Source organism: Manacus candei, unplaced genomic scaffold (assembly GCF_025592945.1).
Source record: "Manacus candei isolate 608988 ecotype Guabito, Panama unplaced genomic scaffold, ASM2559294v1 h1tg000057l, whole genome shotgun sequence".
Lineage (NCBI taxonomy): Eukaryota > Metazoa > Chordata > Aves > Passeriformes > Pipridae > Manacus > Manacus candei.
This window is the reverse complement of record NW_026138105.1, coordinates 5,765,804-5,790,530: the sequence shown is the minus strand read 5'-3', so window position 1 is coordinate 5,790,530 and position 24,727 is coordinate 5,765,804. Positions and strand designations below refer to the sequence as shown.

At 43.0% G+C, this 24,727-nt stretch overlaps 1 protein-coding gene and 2 long non-coding RNA genes across 3 annotated transcripts in view; 1 reads left to right on the top strand and 2 right to left on the bottom strand.

Annotated features, from left to right (window-relative positions):
* The window catches only part of PTPN1 (protein tyrosine phosphatase non-receptor type 1), a 33,332-nt gene extending 19,413 nt beyond the window's left edge, over positions 1-13,919 (bottom strand). Inside the window, exon 1 of the mRNA XM_051802800.1 lies at positions 13,754-13,919. Within this exon, the coding sequence (XP_051658760.1) occupies positions 13,754-13,816 (63 nt within the window). The 5' untranslated portion in view covers positions 13,817-13,919. The remainder of the gene's footprint in view (positions 1-13,753) is intronic.
* Positions 1,906-13,460, bottom strand: LOC127477843 (uncharacterized). The gene is made up of 2 exons (XR_007907047.1): positions 10,258-13,460; positions 1,906-9,557 (listed from the first exon to the last, which is right to left on the bottom strand). It is a non-coding gene; the product is annotated as an uncharacterized LOC127477843 (long non-coding RNA).
* A 3,119-nt stretch (positions 13,920-17,038) lies between the features above and the next one.
* The window catches only part of LOC127477846 (uncharacterized), a 122,195-nt gene continuing 114,506 nt past the window's right edge, over positions 17,039-24,727 (top strand). The window contains exons 1-2 of the long non-coding RNA XR_007907050.1: positions 17,039-17,219; positions 19,668-19,728. This is a non-coding gene — a long non-coding RNA (uncharacterized LOC127477846). The remainder of the gene's footprint in view (positions 17,220-19,667; positions 19,729-24,727) is intronic.

The window sequence follows — 24,727 nt, the reverse complement described above, 5'->3', positions numbered from 1 at the left end:
GTGCTCTCCAAGCAGATTAGTTTTCATCTGGGATGCTCCAACTCATTAGGTTTCTAACTTAGGAGCCAATGTTCCTCACTCCCATTTCAGGAATCCAACCCCCTCACTGCAACCCCGGCAGCTGTGTTGGAACAACTATGGATTTCTCCTTGTGGAAGGGAGGTCATTTCTCTGAGCCATTTTTTTAGGCTCTGGTAGGAATGCTTTTCTCTCCCCTGGTCCCTCAAGGCAAGGGAAGAAAGCTTTAGACAGCTCCCCTACCCCATCATTAGCACTACAGAAAAAAGAACTGTCACTGGAAGGGGACAGGGAGCCAGGCCTGGGAATCCTGCATTCCCCTGGTGGTTTTGGTGAGAAACCTCCTAAATACAAAGGCACTTCTACATAATTGTCAATGGCCTATTTTCCATGATGACATAAAACCAGAAACAAAAGGATTCTTACTTAGGAATTAGAACTTCTGGAGTTTGCCTCATTTTTATTTTCTTGATTTGAGTTGGTCTGAAAGTCTCTCACCATTGTGAAAACAGGATTTTATGAATACAGAGCAAATCTGCAAGCCTCATTTTCTACCTCCACCACTGACTAAAACTAAACTCAAATCTTATCTAATGTTAGATGATAGAATAATCAGGTGTTCACAGAAGGAAATAGGAATTAAAATACTTTTTCTAAGACTTAATTCTTATCTGGAGTTTAAGAAGTTATATATGCCTTTAGAAAGTAGTCAGTTCAAGCAGTTTTAGACACCAGCTTGCCATATGCTATGGTAAAATAAAACTGATTTTTTTTTTAAAAGCAACAAATTTATGCATGAAATAGGTCTATTCAGTACACACAGATTTTGAGGAATGGTTTTGTTCATCCAATAATCTTTATTACTAATTATAATTTAATCTCCAATAATCTAAAAGCTAAATCAAATTTGTCTCTGTATTTGACAAGGTCACCTCATGACTTCAATGGGGCACATGTTCAGACCACATCAGTATTATTTTGTATTTAGAATACTATGGGGGAGGCAACAGCCATATTTCCAACTTTTTACTAATTCCACCAAAATTCTGCAAGTTATGAGCTTGTATGTAAAGGAAGTACTAAAACACACAAGAAAGGAAGTGGCAGGAATTGTTTAATAGGAAGTTGTGAACTCCACATTACCTATTAAAAAAAAAAGGTATCTACATCTTATTCAGTAGTGAACTTCATTTCCTTGAAGACATTTGTACTGTACTTTGCTTTACTGGCTTTCTTGAGATCCAGTTTTCAAGTCAGGAGTGTGAGAGGGAAAACTGTATTTATTTAGTATCAAGAACCCCTGTTCATTCAAAATGATGAACTGTATGTTACAACAGGTACCAGCTCCCTCCCAGGGAAATGAGGCTCCCTCCTGCATTCTGTTCCCTACAAATTAGGGTAAAATATGAAATTCCAGCAAGTTCTAATCTGTGGCAAAAGGATATTTCCCCATGCTGGCCACTAGTGAGTACACAAGCAAGTAAGTACTACAGCTTCATTCTGCCAAAGCGTGCCCATTACACTGTTACCAAAAGCTTTTTATCATTTCTAACCTAACGAGATGCCAAGAGTTTAAAGAGAATGTACAATTAACAGGATTGCACAATCCTTGTTCATGCCTCTACATGCAGGGAAAGGTCAAACTCAAGCTCTGCTCCTACAGCAGAACCAGGGAACAGTCATGCTTTTAGCAGCTTTGTTTTTCAGCAGACTGCCCAAATCCCTATTTGGGAACTTTAAGTAGCTCTAACTGCTTAACTACCATTCTCAGAAAGAAGTTATAAGTATCTTTTCTTAAGAAAGACGTTTGGACTGAAATTTGAAGAAACTCTCTGGATTACAGATTTGCATAAGCAGCTTGTTTCAGTTGGGATCTGTTTAACACGGCAGTTGCTGTTATAATCACAGATGCCCAATTCCTTGTACTTAGAATATTCAAATTTGGAAAGGAAAATTGTAGTGATGATTAAAAGCACACTGAATTCATTGAATGGTGCAACCTACAGGTTGCCAAGCTACTGCAATGCACACAAAAACCTGCTTAGAACAAACAGTACTGCTGAAAACAGATGTTAGATAAAGCAGAATTGGGATACTCCTGGTTTTTCCACATGACTGTCTAATATGTGTTTAGGAAAGCAAGCTAGGTTAATATTAAATCTTACAGTGTTCTGAACCTGAGATGTTCAGCTCACAATCTGTGGCCCAAATCCAGTTTGGGGGGAAAGTCAAACACTGATGCCATTTCCTCACCCACAAACACAAGCCTACACATGTGTTACCTGACTTATGTGACTGTCATGTCATGTAAGGGCTGCAGAGGCCACGCTGGCTGATGAGAGGGGCAGAACAGACTGTCCAGCCCCACATGCTCCAGGACAGAATGGTTGGACACCTCTGTTCTACACCAAGCTTTAAAAGAAGAAGTTGCTCTTAAGAGCAGAATGTTTACGCAACTACTTCCAGAGTAGTAAACTGTTCTAAGGATAAGAGAGAAAAGTCAATATTTTTTTGGAAAGAGAAACTTAACCCTTAAATATTTACAGCAGAGATGTACTGTTTACTGACATCCAGACGAATTAAGCTACTCAGTTCTGAGGTCAGTTCCTGAGCACTTCACTTTATTGACAGCCCTCCACACAGTAAAATAAAAATGCACATTAAGTCTTCAGTTGCAGTGGATACTGATACTGCATTTTACTTATCATAAAGCACAGTTTCTCACACAGGAAAGGTGAACAGAAATATGTCTTCAGAAAAGACAATGTGTGAGAAAATCCACCTCATGCCAACAAGCCTGAGAGCTTCCAGCAGACAGACACAATCCCTCCCTTAACCCAAACCAGCCAGACCTTCCGTGTTAAAATGTATTCACTATTTTACTGGTTCTCCAAGTTGCAAAGTACTACTGTAAGACAGTGACAGAACCAATCCTGTGTTACTAGAGGTTGTTTAAACTGTCATTGCAGTGAGAGAGAGCTTTCACCTCCAGCTGTGCAGGACATCTCATCTGAAAGCAACTGAGAGTTTAAAAAGCAACTGTCAGTGTTAACAGGCACATCACATAATCAAGATAAGCGTTCACAGACATCCTGATGCAGGACAGATTAGCACAGTGCACCCCAGCACATGAAAAAGACTGCAAAACTCGATGAGCCAGGCCTTCAAAGGGCTGGTTAATCCTCCCCATGCTAATGAACCAGACTGCTGAGTGAAAGTCAGTTCCATGGATCAGATGAGATAAACAGTTTTGCCACTTAATGCATCTACTCATCCTGCTAGTTTAAAATAATTAAATCTGAGAACACCAACTGATTTAGCAAAGCCAAGCAACCATAATAACTTCTACCTCTGACAGTGACAGCAGCCTCTGTGGAAAGGCACAGCTCCCACTGCTTCCTCCATTCCCCCTTCCCAGCCCAGACAGAGCTGCACGAACCCACCACACCCCACGGCTCCACCAGGCTCTTGCTCATCGTGTTCCACTTCCTGCCAGCCGGAGCCACTTATCAGTCTCGACTAAACATGCTTTGTAACTTGGTGTCTACCTCAAACCCTCATTTGCAGTCTTAGCACAGACCTGGAACATTTATAGAAAAAAAAAACCAGTATAAAATGCAATAAAATTCCAAACATCTTCAAGAAAAACCTTCATACTTACCACATCTCTTTCCATTCCCCACCCCTCAAAGACAGCTAACACTAAAGGCTTACGAGCTTTGGTCCACAAATAATGTTATCAACTATCAGAATCACACACAAGTGCTTCCTTTTACATCAACAGTGCTGAGGGCAAAGCATTTTTACCAGAAGATTGGATTATTTTTCTCTAAGTATTCCAAGACAAGATTTTGTGTGTAGAGAGATTTATATGCAGAACACATTGTTAGCAAAGATTTTTGTACAAGAAAACCCTAAAAATGTAGATATTATTACATGAAAACAATAAATGAGTACCTGCTCCTAACTGGATAGCAATATTACCTTATTTATCTACTCTCAAAAGATAATAAGCACAGAGCAGTTTTACCACCCCAAATCCTTATTTCATGTGGTAGAGAACTCAGCAGAACAATGGCAAACAAGGAATTTCCTGCTGCCAGTCAGTGACAGAGAAGTCTCCTGTACACTGGACTATGGGGCATCAAGCAAAGCCTTGCCTGACGGGCTTGGCTCCAACAGAGGCTCCTGATGGTCAGCTTCACACAAATTATAAACATGAAATCAATGACAAATAAGACATAAGTCAGTCGTTTTCACGAAGCCTTTCTGCTCTGTCTGCTTCCTGACAACCTTTAAAAAGACTGGTAAGATTAGACCTCTCCACTAATGCTCTCATGTCGGCTAATAAATCCAGGAACTTAGCAGCTGTAAAGATTTCACATATTTTCAACCTCCTGTTCCAATCTTTCACTTCGAGTGAAAACAAGATGAGTCTGGTGGACACAGAAGAAAGCAGCTCCAGAACATGGGGGTGCCCATTCCTGAGCTCTTCTCCAGAGGACCACAGAGCACCACAGGGTTTGTCCCTTGGGCTGCTCACACCTTCTCTTTCCCCAAGCCAACACTACCCAAGCTCATCACCTGTCTGTGCCTCTGCTCTCTGCTCCCAAGCCTGGCCACACTGCCACACGCTCTCTCCTGGTTTATCTCTGTGTGTTTAGGTGTGTCAGTAATCAGGGAGATACAGAAAGAACTCCTGTCTGAAGGGAAATCATTAATGAGCCAGCAAGGTAACAGTGCTCACTGCCAGCTGCTGCCAAACACCACTGCCAACCCCAACACTGCGTGTTTGGGGCACCACCAACCCAAGCCCAGGTCGTGCTGTGATGTGCCAGGATCAAAGGGACGGGTCTGCTGGTTCACAACACACACTGTCCTTCACACATTTCCTACCCTGCTTTGGAACAGCACCAGGGCAGATCTGCTCTGGTCCTGAAACACTTCAGGCCAGTTCTGAGAAGGTTTCAATACTGGGAATGAAAACATATACAGGCTGAAACACGATTCTTGGTCATGACAACCTACAGTTCCAGGAGAAACTACAATTTACTGTGAAAATTCTCCACTGTCCAAAGTTTAAGAAATAAGTGACAATGTTGCTTTCCGATTTAATTAAACTCTTATGGAAATAAACAATATTTTCTAGAGTTCGGTGGCTGTCCACTCCTCCTCTCTTTACTGTTTAAAACTCCCCACTATTCTTCCATTTCTGGAATACTCAGAAATTTTGTCAAATGTGTCAATATGTATTTTAGCTGTTTAATAAGCTACGTAGTTTTTTTTCCTGTTCTTGCTCCAATGACCCACCCTTTCCTTCTTTCCAAAAGAAGTTCCTCTTACTAAACCCTCTTGCTCATGTCAGTTGTGTTTTTCCTGTAGCCCCCACTTTTAGTCATTGATGGCTGTACAAATGCCAAGCAAGGACAGACAATTCCACACAAGGATGGCAGAGGTTTAGTCCTACTTCAAGCAGCTGCAATGACTGTACAGAAGACAGTGGAAAAACAGGCCCCACACAGTAGAATGGAGTCGAGATCTTCTGAACTAGTATGGGTTATTTTTCCTGCCAGAAAAAGGAAGTATACTCTTCCTTAGTCAAAGATGCATTTTTAAAATAGATTTCACATTTTACTTCCTGCCATCACATTAAAAGGTCACACTGTTTATGCTACTGTAACCTGTTACTGTGGGATCAGAAATGATATAAACAAGTAATTCTCATTCAAATGTGCACAAGGGAAGAAGGTTATGAGAACATTCCTCTCTCTATGTGTAGAATACTTGTTCTAAATAAAAATAAAGAATCTGAGAAACAGAGTGTCTTTTGTAGGACGGCTCATAGCATCAAGTACTCCATGAAACAAGTACTTCACAGAAGCAGCATAAAATTCTGGGAACTTCAGATACAAGAAAAAGCACCTGAAAGACCATAAATAGAACAGCTACTTTAAGTTCAAAATAGTACTATGTAGTAGCATTTTTAACAAGTGATTATTTTAGTACATTAAGTACAGTGAGCTTTCAGCCCAGAGGGGAGAATCTCCTCTGCCTGCAGCGAGATCTGCCCAGCTCCACACTTGCCCCTGGTACAGCACCAAAGTTTTCTTATTTTCTGTGTCTACTGATGTAGAAACTGCTTCAACCTTCTTCTAAGGAGAAGAAAAAGATGGCACCAAACGATGCCAATCTGATTCAACCATCTCTTCCCAGTCAGTGAAACAGGTAAATGATCTTCATTGCTGATCTCTTCACCCTCAGTGCTCAAGGTGACTTTTGATCCCTTTAACCACATGTTCCCAAAGCATCCACAACAACCAAGAGCTGAGACAACTACAGAACTCCTAACAGAAGGAAAGGAGACATCCTACATACAAAGTAGGAATCAAATTTCAGTTCCTAACAATGGAAACGGGCCTTTAACATAGGTATCAGTGTGTTATTTAAGTGAATTCAATGTGAGATTAATGCTGGATGCAGCAGAAAGGTGGTTTTATTTCTTCCATGAAAGATACACTCAACTAGGAGGTGGGACTGTCCAAGTATTTTTTTCATTCCAGAGACTAACAAATCAGCAACTAAATAAGGTGCATGTTCAGTATCAGTGACACCAAAAGAATTCTGCTTAAAAGGACAGTGTAATTTATCATGCCAACAAGGACTGGTAGGAGACAGGAGCAGAGTATATGCTAAAAACAAAAGTCACTGAGAAAAATATACAACAATTTGGAAGCAATCACATCTGACTTGGTGTTGATGATAAATACTTTGAGTTTAAAAACATATAGACTCTAGCTACAAGTTAAACCACAGACCTCTCAAGCAAGCTGGTTGGATTTATGTTGCTTCCACAAGTAGCTGCCCTTTACTAACTCATTACTCCACTATTTACTAATGCAAAACTTATGGAAACATAAGTTACTGGGTTATCAGCCCATATTCTAGGATAAAGTATTGTCCAACATGAAAGCACATGGAAAGAGAACCTACAGAATTAAAAATGAGAAAAAGAATTCATTAAAAACATTTCCAAAGGTTCCATATTATGCTAGCTGATTTTCCTTCCCAACAAGGACATCAGATTTTTCACTGCTGTTCTGTGAACCCTTTTTTCTTAAAAGCAGAAAGCACAAACTCGATTTGAAAGCAGATCAGCTATCACTACTAGCAGAATCACATGAATTTCCAAGAATCACTTTTATCACTTTTCCTCAGCACAATATGACAGGCAAGCTGTTGAATCTTCAGCGTGGGTGAGAGAAAAAGCACAGCTAAATGCACAGGGGTTGGGGGAAAAGGAGTTGGCTTTTGTACGACATCAGCTACAAAGGGAACACACAAAGGCACTTGGATGCTCTATCAAAGTGCCTCTCCCAGTCAAACCAGCAAGGGCATGTCTGCTGGCACTAGACTGAAAAAAAATACTTCTTGTGCAAATCAACATGAAACAAGTTGACCAATGACTAAAACAACCCCCCAAACCCCTCAGTGGTAAGTGGTGCACGCAGCCAAGCTCAGAGAGCAGATCGAGTCTCTATTAATTATGAACGTTGCAGAGAAGTGGTTTCTGCGTTTTCATAAACTCACTTCTTTCAGAAAAACTCTCACTGGAGCTGCTTTCCTCTGACACTGATGCTGTGCACACTTTCACAGAGGTGCAGACACAAACGTTCCAGTCTAATAGTTTCAGTCTAGTCTAATATTTTAAAAATAATGAAGTTTTAAATGTATGCAATTCTGTAAAATGTCTGAACACTGACAGTGCTTCGCCTCAGCACTGCAGACGACACCGAGCCCTGGGCAAGGCTCTGATGTTTTGTGTCTTAGTTTGTGCTGTCCTTTTTCCAAATCAGTATTACAGAAATAAGCAGAATTAAGTAAACTTTAATATGAAATCACTGGGAACATTCTAACCACTCCAGGTAAGGGGTTGGAGTTTGTTTTGTTTATTTTGCTAATTTGGTAGGTTTATGGTACAATATTAAATTTTCAAACATTTATCCATTTGTTGTTAATAAGCCTCCTACTCAAGTCACATTTTGAGAAACTTTCCCTCTATGTAGGGAACTTATCCCTTCCATGCTGGATAAGAGGCCTTTGATTTAACAGAGAATAACAGAATAAACTGCCTATGATGCTGAATTGTCTGAAGCATTACAGGAGCTGACCTTTCTGTCACACTCATTTGCAGGTACCTAAAAAAACCCCAAACACACAAACCCCCAAATCCTAGTAGAACACTCCTTAGTATCTTACTAGTGACAGAATACTGATACTAAATGCAAGTATTCTGTTCCTTCACCTCTGTGTTACAAAAGGGCATGAAAGCTAAAAAAAAAAAAAGCTATCACTCCACTGAATATAAATATCATTTTGCATATGTGGAGACTGAAGGAAAAACTAGTTTATTTAACTATGGGGAAAACAAATTCACTGGCATTATGTGGTGGCTGAAACAACCCCCCCAGTCTCACATTCACTGGAGCACAAGCAATGACATGACTTCAAGCTTGTACCTTTTCTTACAGGTTTTGTATTTTGTAAACTCTTACCTCCTTAATTTTCTTTTATATCAAAGATGTCCACTTTGAAGCACACGTGAATTCTCAATTTTAAGGAATCACTTAGTATCCTCAGGTATATAACGAGGCTGAATTCACAATCCAAACAGATAAGTAGTGACACTGATCTAAAACCTGATAATTCTCATGTTTACAAGAAAGTAGCAGTGATATTTCAGCATAAACCACAGCTTACAAAGTCTCAGCTAAAGAGAACCTTTGGAGAAAGTCCATCTGCAAAGTATTACAAGAAAAGATTTCATTTTAATGTTTAGCTAACCATAGGATGAACTGTTATTTCAAACCTACCCAGAATATTTAGAGAGTTATTTTAGTTTCAAAAATACTTGGGTCTACCACTACCACATTTTATTCTCTACTTACAAGGGCTATTTCTATTTGAATTTAACAACATTTGGCATGTGGCCAACACTGCTTTCTCCTTAAGTTTTCTTCTATACATCTATCCTTTGAGCACCCAGAGAAGGAAGAATAAGTACCATGTGGAAGAACCTACTAACACCACAAACCCCTTCTGGATGTGCTCAGAAGCAGGTGGAGCACTGTGTGCACACTGTACCATTTCTAGGTTTTTAGCTAATGATAACCATAACAGGCTTCATTTTTCTGTGTTCTACTTTCAGCATGCTATCAACAGAAGATTTGGGTTCAAATACTTAGATTTTAGACTCTGAAAACCAAGCAAAACTAAGCATCTCAGCAGCCCCACGTATCAGGACTTGCCCAAACTCACATTTGCCAGCAGTAGACACAATTGGTCTTGACCTGAAAAAGTCTAGGAAAAACGTAGCAGTGCTCTGATCCAGCCTTAACAGCACAAAATGTGCCATCACCAGCAATTCAACAGGAACTCTGGTTTTCAGGGGAGGGTGCTGGCTCTGGGAACCACAGAGACTCTGCTACTCCATCCCTGTTTGCCCCTCCACAACAGGTATCAAAATTCAGTGGCTGCACAGCCTGGAAAACATGGAATATGTCTGGCTTATTGAAGGAAAAGAGACTCCCTGCAACTCTCAGTTCTAAACCAGCTTTCCATAACCAGAGCCAATTATATTAAAGCCTCGGATGAATCAACAGAGCACGAATTAAGCAGTGGCAAGGCATTGCATGCAGAGACCTGCACTCTGCAGCAGCAAGAACTGGCAGAATAAAGCCCAGAGATGCATCCATAATAAGTCATGCTCATGCCTCAATTTATCTGCTGCTCAGCACCAGGGCAAAGCAGTAACCCAAATGCAGCAGGACAACATCTGAACCCTCCTGCAGCTCGTAAACCAAAAACACTTGTAGGACTTCCTGCTCACTGACTTTAAATACACAACACAACCACACTAGTACAAGCCTACAGGGTCAACCATTTCACAGTTTACTTTCAGCATCAAAACCTATCTACATATTCTACAAATATTTCCCAGAGGCAGTGAATATGTAAAAAACTTCCCATGCCTTTTCTCTCTTCACAGAGAGATATCCAAACGTCCACAAAACCTTTCTGTCTTCCTCCCATCGTCTGAGTAAAGCTTATTAATTTTCATAATGTGGAGTATTTTAGTTTAGCTTGGAGAGGGGGTTGGAAAAACTGACATTCACGTTCATATTTGTTTAGAATACCCTCAAAAATTAATAAAGAAACTTAGAACAATTATGTGTCTCTTACAGGCCTCAAACCCAACTCTTAACTGCACTTCAGCTTTCCAGAGTTCACAGCAGCATAGTTAGTTCAGGATACCCACTTCCAAATATATTTGAAAATGCAGACTATGCCCAGTTCTTTCTTCCTTTATATTCTATTAACTATAAAAATTAGAAAAGAGTGCACATTTTAGTTTCATTTTGTTACCTTCACATGGAAAACTCTGCATGAGCTGTCCCCAAATGTCAGCTCTGCCTCTCTCCATAGTGCATGGAATCCCAGTTGAATGGCAAATAATTCAGAGGTATTTTTACTGTTCCCGATAAGCACATCAACACTAATATCATTGGCCAACATACTAAAGTCAACATACTCAGTTTATATAAACACAAGAAGCAACCCTACCTGTATTTGAGGGTTGTGTTTTTAAGATAATATCTCATTCTATCACACCGTGTGAGAAGTTAGAAACTGAAATACCTCCTAAAATTCCGAAAGACTTCTGCAGATAAAATTACTGTGAAAATGCAGGTTGCACTCACTGTGAGTAAATGAAAATCAAATGTTGCTTTGATATTCTGAACAAATATCTACCTTTTTCTCACCTGCTCTAACAGCAAGCCTAAACTGTGTTTTTCTTAGCTTTGGGCTATGGGTTTTTTGTTGTGACATCTGCAGAGCGAATGCTTTTCATTCCAATAGATAGTTCTGATGATATTTATGCAGGGTGCGTACCATTCACTTACCCTTGAGCACTTGTTTTCTGTTGCACACCTTTAGCACGTGGCAAAGCTCACCTTCAATCACGTTCCTTTAACTTACTGTTTTATGGAAGAGGATTTGAATTTGAATGGGCCTTTCTAATGCTTAGATCAGGTCTTATTTTATTTATTATCTTCTAAGTATGTTTCTCTAAAATACAAGCAACAGCCAGAGCCTGAGCAGTTCTTTTTATCACTTAGGTCCCTGAACAACCTTCACAGGATCTCATGGCTCATAGTTCTTGTAACAAGTAAATCTAGAAGAAAATAAAGGGACAAGAATGGGTATTAAAAAAACAAAAAAAAAACTCACCCCAAAACTAAAATCAAAACCAACAAAAAAAAAATCACCAAACCAACAAAACACGAAGAAGTTCATCACTGTTCACCCTGCTCTGACCAGCTGCCCTGGAGAATGTTCCACTACACATGTGGTGCCCAAGTCATGTCGTCACAAAATCACCTACATGAGGTCTTAATTTTGAAATGTTTGTGTCCCCATCCTGTGATTATTTCTGCTGAAAAAAAAAAAAAAAGGTAATCTAAATTCTGTTCTGTCACAACTGTACTATCATAGCTGAACACGGCTTCCGCTCGTCCAAAAAACAACAAAAAAAAAGAAGCTGGGACAATTTTAACCCTTCTAAGTCACGTGGCACCCAGACAAGCCTCCTTGTAGCCATACCTTCAATTAGCTTCACCTCCCTGTAGTATTCCTGACTCCTCCTCCAGATGCTGTGCAGCTCTGTATCTCTAGATAACAGATTTAGCCAAGAGCAAGAAGAAGAGCCTGTTGGCAAATTGCATTATGTTCACTTGGATTACTGGTGAACATTTCTGGATTTCAGCAGTTACAGTCGTTAACACCAGCTACCAGAAGCCTGTGGTACAATGAACTTGGGGGAAGGCTTTTTTTCTGCACCAATAACATAGATTATTCTACTTACTGCATTCTTCAGGCAAAGCCTGGTATTTGTAGGAAAACTGCTTTGTTAATGTCACAGCCCAGACATCAAAAGCACGGATTATAGAGAAGCACATTGTTCTTCCAGATGTACATGACCTGCCAAGATGTCATTTTCAACAGCTGATTTAAAAGCAGGATACAGTTGAGAAACTGAATTTCATGACACAGATGCACATATTTACTAATCAATCTCAGGGAAAAAAAACAACCAAGTAAAAACCCCACCCACTGTGCGTATCAATAGTTGGATGCAAATCAAAGAATCACTTTAGTCCTTTTATTTTTTTTAATTGAATTTCAATCCTGAATCAAAGCTCATGCTGTGCCACACTTGAGGCAAGCTACTGAGTCACATCATTCAAAGAGAGAAGGACAAAAATATCACTGAATGCTGATCCTTCACTGAAAATGGCCCATTCCCTCATTCTCCTTAGATACTTCATTTCTGTAATTAAATTGTACCTGTAGAATTAGACCTCTTCCATTACAAAGCTCTATTACTCAAAATAATTTCCTGAGTACTAAGCCTGCAACACACCAAATCGTCCAGAACAGTTCAGCAAAAACATAACGTCATATATCCACATGACTTTCAACTGATACAGTCAGCAAAGCACAGACACTCTGCAGGGAAGGAAATATAAAAAAGGGACCTTCTGAAAAGCATGCTCAACGTTTCATGCTTATTCTCTAAATGTCAAACAACTGAAGACGTTCATCCTGCAAACTATTACTTTTAAAACTTGCCTGCTGTGATTCTGAAATTCGAGTCCATTTATTTCACTTTTACACAACTTCACTCCTTCTTTTAGAGGTCTATCGCCAGAGAAATTCATACCGAAAGGAAGCAAAGCTCAACTTCTTTGTTGCAAATGTGAACTTCAGCTCATTTATGCAATATACCAGCCTAAACATTCAAATGGATGTTTAAGTAATGTTGCCTGATCTGACTGAACACATCCACCCAGCCATTCATGTACTTCATCTTCTCTTAAACTTCACTTTAGATACACGTGTGAAGAACTTTTAAAGAAAAAAGCACTAATTTCTGTGGCTCGTATGTGAAACTGGATCCAGCAGCCAAATACCCCTGCAAGCACTCACGTTTTCTACACAGGTGTTTTAAAATGTCACAAAAAAATCTACATGCAGTAAACGACATAACAAAAATCCAGTACCAGCCAATTGCACAAGTATTACTAACATGCCGCTTTAGGCTCTGTTCTACGATTAAGGTGACTGCAAAGCTCGGTGCGTGAGACGCTGCCCATCACTGCTTTTCTGTTCCAAAACAAAAGGCAAATCCGACAGATTCCCTCCCCCGCGGCTCGGAAAGCGCAGTTCTCACAGCCTGCTGAGGACTGATGTCCGAGCTGGGCTCCCAGCGGCGCCTGGACGAGCCCGGAGCGCGGCTGAGGATCCGGCCGGGGCAGCTCCTCCCGCTCCGGGCCCGCGGCCCCCGCCCCGCGCTGCCCGCCCGGGGGTCCCGGGGCTGTGCCCGGGGGTCCCGGGGCTGTGCCCGGGGGTCCCGGGGCTGTGCCCGGGGGCAGGGGCGTTCCCCGAGGGCACGGCGGGGCCGCCCGTGCCCCCCGGCGGGGCTGAGCGGGGCAGGCACCGAGGGCGCGGGGGGCGGCGGGCAGGGCCCCCGGCCGGGCAGGGCAGGGCAGGGCAGGGCAGGGCAGGGCAGGGCGAGCCCCCGGGGCCGGGGCAGCACCGGCGGCGGCACCAGGGAGAGCGTGCGGGAGCGCTCCCGCTCGGCGCGGGGCAGAGCCGGCCGGGCGCTGCCCCTCACCTGGTAGATGGCGGCCCAGCTGGCGGCCTGGTCGAGCCGCTGGAACTCCTTCTCGATCTCCATGGCGGGGGCCTGGCCCCCCGCGCTGCTCCGGCAGCTCCGGCTGCAGCTGCTGCCGAGGCCGCGGCGGCTCTGCCCGGCCCCCGCCCTCCCTCCGCCGCCGGAACTGCGCACCCGCCCCAGCGACGCGACGTCCGGGGCGGTGGGGCCGGGGCAGCGCCCGCCCCGCGGGCCGGGGGGCTCCGGGGGCAGCGCCTTCCCCTCGGGCCCCGAGCGCCGCCCCCGCCCAAGCCCCGGGCAGAGCGGCCCCGGCCCGGCTGAGGGGCCGCGGGTTGGAGGCGGCAGCGAGGACGCAGCAGATCGGAGCCATTCGGGCCCCAGGCCGGGCCCCCTCTGGTGTCTGAGCCGTGGGGAAGGGCTCGAGTCGAGTGTTCAAGCGGCGGCAGGAGGGTCGGAGTTCTTTTCAAGTTCTCCTGCGGCCGTTTGGTTGCAGAGGAAGGGCCGTCAGGAAACGGGCGGGGTGGTGGCAGTGCCTGATCTGGCAGTGCAGAGCGCTCGGATGGGAGTCCATGTGCTCACTTAGAGATGGGAAGACATTCTCTCTCGCTGCAGTCAGATGGAGAGATTTTTCGCTCTTACACAATCTGCAGAATGAAATGTATTTTTGTCAGTTGGCCCATACCCTGTAATTTAAAGGAATGCCACAAGCTCTGTTGGCGTTTGATTGCCTGTCCTCAGCTCTTGGATTCCTAATCCGAAATGACCATTACTATCCAGGTGCTATAGTTCTATCACAGGAGGTAAATGTGTCGTTCTACCCCATCTTTTTCCTAAGACCATTTATTTCCAAATGAATGTAGCCTACACATCTCAGAGAGCCAATGTCCTTAATCCTGAATTTCAAGTCCAGATGATCCAAGCATATGGACATAGTTATCCCAAGTACAATGGTAGAGCATAATTTGTTTCCCAAGCAAGGAATTTTACTCCTTATGTCAGACAGCTTCTGTTTGTTCCATGGCTGCTTCGAACTGCCTTTTGGAGCACACAGTTACTGAGGGCTGGTGCCACACTTGGTACCTCTGCAGCAGGAATGCTGACCCAGAATAAGGTGGTGAAAGCGGATTTGTAGGATCGACACTTTTCATGAGAGAATTCAATTATAAATGCCCTAAGCACAGCATGGTGGAGTTTCCAACATGTCAGGTGTGTTAGTGTTGCTGACACGGATTTAAACCACTTTGCTGCTTTTTCCTTTCCCTGTCATTTCAGGGTCACAAATTATGAACGTATGTGGGGAGTCTTGCTGTGTTTCAATGATTCCATACTGAGAGATGGCTCTTTCTCATGTCACCAAAGAGGAGTTCCTGTGCATGGCCATTTTCTGAGCAAGCATAAACCTGATCCTACATAGAAGAGGTCAAAGTTGTGATGCTACAGTTAAATAGAACTGAATTACTGCATCATATAAAGGAAACAAGCGCACGATCTTTTATTCTTTTGTCACCTGAGTGGACTTGATACATAAAATCAGTACAAGTTTTTCAGTCAATCATTTATCAGCAATACATTCTGCTCAGTGTGTACTGTTGTCACAGAAATAATTGCCTTGAATGACAAAAACTGATATTGCCCTGAAAAAATTCATATTCAGCTGAATATCACAGATTTCACAGAGTAACCCAGAAAATCAGAGTGTACCTTACATTTCTTCGTAAATTTCTGTCCATCGAAGGGGCAATACATGTGACTGGTAACACTTTAAATGTCTGTTTCAATGAATGATTTTGTTGAACAACTGGAAATTTTGGAGGGGATAGACTACATTATAAATATTTGCTTTTACCTATGTATGCTTGTATAAAAGAAGTAAGAAAGCATTTGCAGCAGTGACACACATTGCAACTCCCATGTCAGAAAAACACAGCTAATTGGTGCATATGCTCTGGAATTCTGGCTTTGCTTTTGCATGCAATGACATCCAGGGCTAAAAAACTGAGACCCTCACAACATGCAGTTAGATACCAATATATGGTATTCCAACTGAGGTTGGAAAAGACCTCCGAGATCACTGAGTCCAAGCTGTGCCCGATCCCCACCTTGTCCCCCAGCCCAGAGCACTGAGTGCCACGTCCAGTCGTTCCTTGGACACCTCCAGGGATGGGCACTCCACCACCTCCCTGGACAGCCCTTTCCAATGCCTGACCACCCTTTCTATGGAGAAATTCCTCCTGATGTCCAACCTGAACGTCCCCTGGCACAGCTTAAGGCTGTTTCCTCATCCTATCCCTTGTTCCCTTGGAGCAGAGCCTGACCCCCACCTGGCTCCCCCCTCCTTTCAGGGATTTGGGGAGGATGAGAAGGTTCCCCCTGATCCTCCTTTTCTCCAGGGTGAGCCCCCCCAGCCCGCTCAGCTGCTCCTCATAGGACTTAGCATCTAGAGCCTTTCCCAGCCTCGTGGACACACTCCAGTGTAATCATGTGCCCACAATCTTCAGAGATCCTAGAGAGGGAATTGGGGTATTCACGGATGGCTGAGGAAGGGCCAGCATGAGGGTGGCCTGGTTTGCTGGCCCTGCTTTCGTTGCCTGATCAGCAGGGGAGCAGGGGCATCCTTGAGGGGCTGGTTTCACTTCAGCGGCCTCGTGGGGAGCACAGCTGGGACATTCTGGCAATGGAATTCAGCGGGATCAGGCCTGAGGTGGGAGGTGAGGGTATATAACAGCGATGAAAAGGAGATGCAACTCCTTGGAGATTGGACCTGGCTGAACACCAGGCTGGGGTTCAGTGGATTGGATGGGGACATCATGCATGTGGTACCTTCAGGGAGTGTGAGGGCTGAGGGGGTCCCTCACCGTGAGGGCTGAGGGGCTCTGTCAGGGTGTGTGAGGGCAGAGGGGGTCCCTCATGGTATATGAGATCTGAGGGGCTCTGTCACGGTGTGTGAGGGCGGAGGGGGTCCCTCAGTATGAGGGCTGGGGGGGTTCCCTCAGTGTGAGGGCTGAGAGGTCTGTCAGGGTGTGTGAGGGCTGAGGGGGTCCCTCCCTGTGAGGGCTGAGGGATCTGTCAGGGTGTGAGGGCTGAGGGGGTCCCTCAGTGTGAGGGCTGAGGGGGTTCCCTCAGTGTGAGGGCTGAGAGGGTCCCTCCCTGTGAGGGCTGAGGGATCTGTCAGGGTGTGAGGGCTGGGGGGGTCCCTCAGTGTGAGGGCTGAGGGGGTCCATCAGGGTGTGTGAGGGCTGGAGGGGTCCCTGGTGGTTTGTGAGGGCTGAGCGGGTCCCTCTCCCCACACCGGAGCTCTGGCGAAGATGCCCCTGACAGAACATCACCTGTAGCAACACGGAATGTCCGCACCATCGAGAGGAGCCGCTTGGTGTCACTCCTCCATCGTCTGAGCTGTGTGGAGCGGAGGAAACACCGGCGCCGTGTTCGCGGTCGGTGTCTCCTGTGGCTGCATTGCTGGAGGCAGGTGGGTGAGTGCAGAGCTGCTCATGCAATCAAACAAATGTCTTCCTCTTCGACACGACCTGTTTTCTGTAGTGATAATTATGTCCATATCCTGCCTTATTCCTTGCAGTGCCTCTGATTCTCCAGGGACGAGGCTGAAATTCAGGATCTGAGTAGCTGTGGCATCTAACCTGTGGGCAGATGTACTTGCAGGAGGCTGCGAGGTCACTCCTGCAGGTCGTAAGGGCTCATTTCTCGACTCCCAAGCAGGTCCTGATGTCTCCTGTGTGGAAGCTATGGACACCATTTTTCATTTTATGAAAAATATTTAGCATAAAATTATCGTTGCAGCAGTGCTGTAGGATCATGCATGGATATTGTCAGGCACAGGCTGTTCCTTGTCCAAATTAGGCTCTGCATGAAAGCAGGATGAAAAGACCGTCCTTGATCCATTTAATCCAGTAATAATTAAAGTTCTATTTTATTTTCCTTCAGTATAGGGTCTTAAAACTGCTATAACTGTTAGTGGAGAATTATGAAGAGTTGAGCCATTTAAGTTTTTACACCATTTCTTTCCATCCCACATTGTGAAGATGTATTTTCCCACTGGCAAAATATTTCAGTTTAAAATGCTTCTGGAGGGAAAATTGACCCTGGCACAGTATGACTTGTTTTGAAAGGGACTTCTGAACTGTTTCTTTCTTATTATAAACCAGTATAAATGAAAAAAAAAAATCTTACAATACAATCTAGTGATGATTGGGATAGAATAGCATAGGTAATTGGAATGTCTGGGTTGGAATTGATATGAGAAGGTCTGTTTTCATTATATTTCCAATAGTTTACCCTAATGCTGAGTGGGACTTGAAAGGCTCTACACTTTTGGATGCCTGTCCCAGTAGAACTGAAGGTCTTAAATATATTCCTCTCAAGAATATGGGCTGAAAAGGGCCGGTTGGATCAGACACCTGTGCCCTACAAACGTGTTCAACCCTTTAACAGCTATTTAGTCCTCAAATGGTGCCTCCACACAGGTGCAGAGCAGCAAAATATTTCCTAACAGCCTCTGTGAAATTTATGATCTACCTTTCAAAATACTAAAAGTTGCAAAATCTACACAGTATTGCGTGAAAAAAAAACACAGAAGAGATTAAAAATATGGCTGGTGACTTAGATCCTTACAATAATGGAGGATTAGGTAAATGAAAACATTCTGTGGTCTCAGGACACAACCCTTCTTGCACTTTGCTGAGGCAGGCAGTCCCTCCCCAAAATGATTCCAACCTGGGTAACTTGAGGCACATTGCTTTTTCATCCCAGTGTAATGTGATTGAGATTTTTTTGTTGTCGTATTATCTGTTACAACCTGGCACTGGAAAAGAAAATGAGAATCCAAAGAAAAGGGTCAGATCTTGTTACTTATTTCCACTTCATAAAAAAGGCAGGTGTTTGTCACAACTCAATCATACATTTCATATCCTCTCTTCATCCTCTGAAGTTCAAAGCAACTCGATGATGAAAAAAATTGCAAATAGACAAACCACAATCTGTGGAGTGGCAGGATATGTGACTCCTCAGGACACTCTGCTCTGTCAGCTGTCAGGCTTGTCCTGTAGCTATTAGGAAGCAGAAGCCCTGGGATGGGATGGGATGGGATGGGATGGGATAACCTGAATGTTGTTAGCAGGACCAGGATACCCAAACCCTGCTGCCTCTGTTAATAGAGAAGAAGAAGAACTTTTGGATTTTTTTTTTTGCAAAGGATATTAGTTGACACTAAACTAACATTGAGAAATCACCTATTGGAACTGTGTGTGGAAAGGAAGGGAGGGATATACCTGTTACCTGTGCATGGACATTTCAGCCATGGGTGATGGTGTGCCTCAGGGGGTGTGCAATGCATGTGTGTGCCTCTGCACTGTCTGCTGGTGAACCTTTTTCAGCCTTCATGGCTTTGCAGGAGGTGTTTAATGTCATGCTGTGGCAGGAGCAGGTATAGGGAGAAATCTTTAAGTCAAAGCTGCTAAAGGCTGTCTCACCATTGGATGGCACTCCAGTCCTTCCTGCTCGTGGCAATCACAGCCTGAATTTTACTCTTCAAATAATTTTAGGTCAAGCAGCAACTAATAGAAAGACTTTCTTTTTTTTATGGCTAATGTGATAATAAAGTAAAATTACACTTGCAGAGCTGGCTTTTGTTTTGCAGCATTAGCTTTTAGGAAGTCTGTGTTGAAATCTTGCCAGATTGCTTAGTTTTCTAAATAAAGATTTCCAAATGCAGTTGATTCTGTCACATGGGACTCAGGTGTTGTGTACTCTCTACTGCCAGAAATTATGTGAGTATGTTTGTGATTATAGGGTATTTTACCCCAAGGTTTTCACTCACTAGTTTATGCTTTAGGCAGTGTTTTAGATTAATGAGAGAGTGTTTTCAGCAACCCTTTCCTTAAATGATCCTTTTTCCTTTCAGCAGCTACTGCACACCTGAGTTTGGAATCGCCTTCACCTCTGCTTCCTGTGGCTGCAGGATGGTGAGTTCTTAAGTCTGCAGACCTGTAGTCTGGCAAGCATAAATGTTTTTGCCCTCAAGTTGAAGATACAAGTGTTCAAGGAAATGTCTGCAGTTCATTCAAAGTTGTGACCGATATTTTTACACATGCAAGGGAAGCACTAGCTTAAATTAGAGTTATTGATACACTGTTAGTTCTGTCCTTGGTGTCCCTGTGTCCTGAATTCCTTGCTGCCAGTACACTTAGCTTGGAGCAAAGTGAATTATATATATGAATTGCTGACCAGATTTGAGGCTGTGTATCCCAAGGCAAAGTGTGTGGCAGCAATATTGACCTCCCTTGCCACCTGCTGCTGGTTTCTGTGGTATCCCACCCCTGCAGTTGTGCCAGCCTGACTATTTATGCAGCTGCACGTGGAAACGGAGTTGTTGTTTTTGACAACAAGAAAACACTCCCCACAAGAAACTGGGTTTTCTTCTGGATTAGTTTTAAGCAAGATCAGGTCTCCAGTATAGTGGACCACGTGGCACAGAAACAATTTTTCTAGAACAATAGAACACGGTAATGCTGGGGCAGGAAGAGAACAGAAGACAAATATCAGTACCATAAGCCAGTATTGCCCCTAAAGACTTCATCCTGTGACACCACAGCTAAATCTACAGTTTCAGTGATCAACAGTAAACTGTGTTCTATATTATTATTATTATTATTATTATTATTATTATTATTATTATTATTATTATTATTATTATTATTATTATTATTACTACTACTACTACTGCTACTACTACTACTACTACTACTACTGCTATACTTGGAGCTGCTTCCATATGCCATCTCCTGGTGACACACAGGTTTGGTAATGGCCCTGACAAGCACAGATAAACTGTACTGAGCACAACTCAGTGTGGAGCTTAATGTTTGTGGCAAAATCCATGCCATAAGTAAGATCACTGTAGTGACAGCAAATGTCTGCTGTGGAAAGAATGGCCTGAATTTCTTTTTATCTAGGAGTAGAACAGAAGCCTTCTAGTTTCAGGTAAGCCTCTAAGTGGAAAGTATAGTGATAGGAAAATAAGAGTTCATCCATTTTTACCAGTGTTTCCTTGAAACAAGTATGACTATTATCATATTGTCCTCTAAAGAAGAGTTATTTCCAGAGGAACATCTTAGTACTTTTACAGTGTGAGAGTTTTATCACTCTTTATTTATTTCCCATTAAGGAAGAGGAGCTCAGCTCAAGTCCTTTTTCTTTGGTCAAAGAAGGGCTCAATAAAACTGCTTGAGAAACTACTACCACATTTGGGATGACAGCACGGAGATTTACACATTGTATTTACCCAGCACTGTATATAAACAACTATGGTTCAGCTGAAACATTTTTTCCAAGTCAGATACAGTAAAAATTCAAATCTGGCCCAGTCTGAGAAGGAGATGAGTCAGAAAATTCCTGCTGCAGGGGGAAGAAACCTCAATGCATGGCTGGCCTTGGTGACAACCTGCCAGGAGAAGAGGGACCTATGAAACTTTCTTCTAACGTTTTATCTGAATCTTATCTGCTCAAACACTTCAGGGTTCAGGAAGAGCAGCCAAAGTCAATTTTTGCTGAGAGTGTTTAAAACCAAAAATAAACAGAAGGGAGAATTTGTACGTGTGCAGGAGGAGGCGTTGGGGTGGAGAATGGACAGGGTGGTGGGATTGGGGAGGGAATGATTTAACCTACATTGACTCTTCTGAAATCCTCTTGGAAGTATCCAGTGTTTTCTCAAATGACAATGAAATTGCACAATCCATAATTGTGGTGGTGGAGAGCTGCTGGTGTGTGTCCAGGGGCCAGCGTTCTCTCTGCCCTGCCAGGTAGGTGAAACAATAGTCAGTATGAATTACAGAACAGCTGTGTCATTACTCCATGCCACTTATCTGATTCTACAAAGCCTGAAAAAAATACCTTCTGACATGTATAAAACAGAAACTGAATTTTAAGGTCTTTGTCTGTTAGTATTTTAAAATACTAAAAAAAACCCTAAAAAATAAAACCAAACCAAAACCCTCACAGTGTGCACTGTTATGCTGGTCCAGACACAACAAAATCCTTGGGGTTTCAGGAACATTTTGTGAACTTTCCCCCTGTCTTGTCATCTGAGAAAAGGTACACTGATGTTGTTGTCATCCAGTTTTGTCTGATGGTTGAGAGATTAGTTATCTGCTCTGTGCCTCCAATTTATTCTGGTTCCTATGAAAAATATTGTCTGTGAAAACATGAAACACTTACAAAATGTCAACATTTCGGTCCTATCTGCCTGTAGATCAACATGAATGGGTCACAGTGACCTCTCAGGGAGCAGGTCTGTGTGACAACCTAAACTAATATGTATCCAAGGTCCTTTAAAAATAAACACAAACCATCTTTATCCAGGGGGGATCTGTTCCCAGCAGGATAATTTCTATCAGATAGGTCTGAATGATCCTGTATAAGATGGCTTCTTTTAAATGTGCACTGTAACAGAAGCAAAACTTGCATTGGTACAGATACAGTTAATCTGGAAGTACACATTCTGCATTGCTCTTTGTTTCACTTTCCATCTTCACCAAGTGAAAGTATCTCGTGATACTTTAAACCGTTTTTAACAGGCACAGATGTAGGAGAAGCTCTCAAATTGCACATGCAACTACAGCACAGTGTGGAGGAAGCTGGGCACATCTCTACCTTGGGATAGCATTTTCAAAAGCTGTTAACTAAGAGGTTTAAAAGACGTGTGTCCCAGGTGCTGATGTGGCCAGGCTGGCACAGGGACGTGGTGCAGCACATTTGTGTTATCAGGCAGCTCTAATAAATACCCCTCAGGTGCAGCAGAACTCCAGTGGGCCCTTCCTTCCTGCCCAGCTTCCCATCGCTCCACGCCTCTGCCAGGACCCAACATCATTCCTGCTTGGGTGCCAGGGCTCTGCCACAAGTGCACGGTCTCACAAGTGGGTGAGCACAAGAAATTGGTTTGGAATGTAAAGATTCAGGGGCCTAAGTGTTAATGCTTTTGAAAATCACAGTGTAACTACGGGGAATGCCTTTGCAGACCCTGGGCTGTGTACTGAAGTTCTGAGTACAGCTGTGAACTAAGGGGTAAAACATTTCAACAGACTTTAAAATATTGTCTACTCCTGGTCTCTTGGAAACAATTGTTGTTACCTCGATGCATAGTCCAGTAATATTGGTCAGATTCCATGTACCCTGTGATTTGTGTTTAGCACCCTTGTAGTTTAATCAGGAGCCAGGAAAAGCTTGATGCACTGAAGATAGCTTTAATCTTAAATCCTGAAACTAAATAGCAAAACCAGAAGAAATATGAATACTTGGGATTTAAATTTAGCTCCTACCCTTTGGCGTGTTAATTGAAAAATCACACAAAATAAATATGAAGAAGCCAAATAGGAACATATGTACATTGCAAAGGCTTGGGTGTTCTGGTTTCAAGTTGTTTCCTTCTGAAAACTTTGTATAAGCACGAGGTAAGTCACAGGTCAGGTGGAGCCACCTCACCCTGAGCAGTCAGGAGTCCCCATGTCCCATAAACTGTGGCTGTGCTGGGCTGCAGTCACCGACCAGAGAGGCATTTTCAGGCTGTGCCTGTTCTGTAGTGAAATGTGTGAGATGAAATCCCTGCAGAGTTTAAGGGTAGGGCATAGCATTACACTGTGGAGGTCTACTGTCTAGCTCTTTTCAGTTACCAGGATTCTATTTTCCCAGAGGAAGAGATTGAAAGAGTGAGGAAGGAAACAATGCTTCATTAGGTCCACTGAGTGTGTACTTTGGGCTCATGTCCATTGAATTAAGCAAACAAGGAGGAACCAAATGCCACAGCTGGGAGTTAGCTGGACACTTGGTGACCAAAACCAAAACTGAAAATATCCTTTGTCACTTGTAGATCACGAGGGTTTGATTGACATAGCACCTATGGCCAGGTGTGCAAAGAATTAGTTTATTGGCAAGTTGAAAACCAGTGCAGAAATTGTTGTCTAAGAACTATGTTTGGATCAATTTACAGAACTTCAGTGAAGCAGGTTAAATTTGGTGAAGATTTGGCTGTCAGTTTTGTTGTATATGTGGGTGTGTGTATAAAAATCTTATAAATTCTCTTGGGGATGGTGCTGTGCAGGGCTAAGAGTTGGACTCAATCATCCTTGTAGGTCCCTTCAAAGTCAGCATATTCTATGATTCTGTCATTCTGTGAAATATATTTATTTCTTCCAGCATAAAAGAAAATTGATGAATATCAAGAACAACTCTTGAAGCAGAAACTCTGGTAATTTCTCAATACAATGAGGAGTTGCTTCTAAGATAAAGGCATTTAGTATGAACTCTATGAAGGCCTTTGCTCACATTATTGTTTATAAATATATTATAAACACTCTTGGGGTTTTTTTACTATGGAGTGTTTTTTTAGCCCATCAGGCAAGTAGTTCCTTTTTATTTCTATCAGTCTGTGCTGTTACATGATAGAATTGAAGAGCATTCAGTTTTCCTAATTGCAGGCACATCTCACATTCCAAATACATGCTCAGCTTTAACTGCCTGTACATAAAATAGGAAAAGGTGGAGATTTAGAGCTGAGTGCCTTGAGCTGTATTCCAAGGATGCTGCCCCTTGTGCTGCCAGGGGATTAAGGAAGGACAGCTGCCTGCCCACTTAGCTCTCATGTTGATTGTGCACCAAGGATATGAATTTCCACCTCTCTTCTTGATAATAAATTCAGAATTTCTGATTCTCTGCCCCCATAATGTCCTCCCATTTGTGGCAGTTGGCTGGTGATTTTGATGGAAATGAAACTGAGATTGGGAGTCTGACAATTATTTTCTAACAGCAGTAATTAATTTGCTCCAGTAGGACTGTCAAGAACTCCAGAAGTGGGGCAAACAAACAAAGTTCCTTTTGAAATGTCTTTGTATGACTGTGCCTGGCTTTCAGAACATCAAAATCAGACCACATATTCACTTTTTAAAGAAAATTTTGGGGTAACTATTTTAC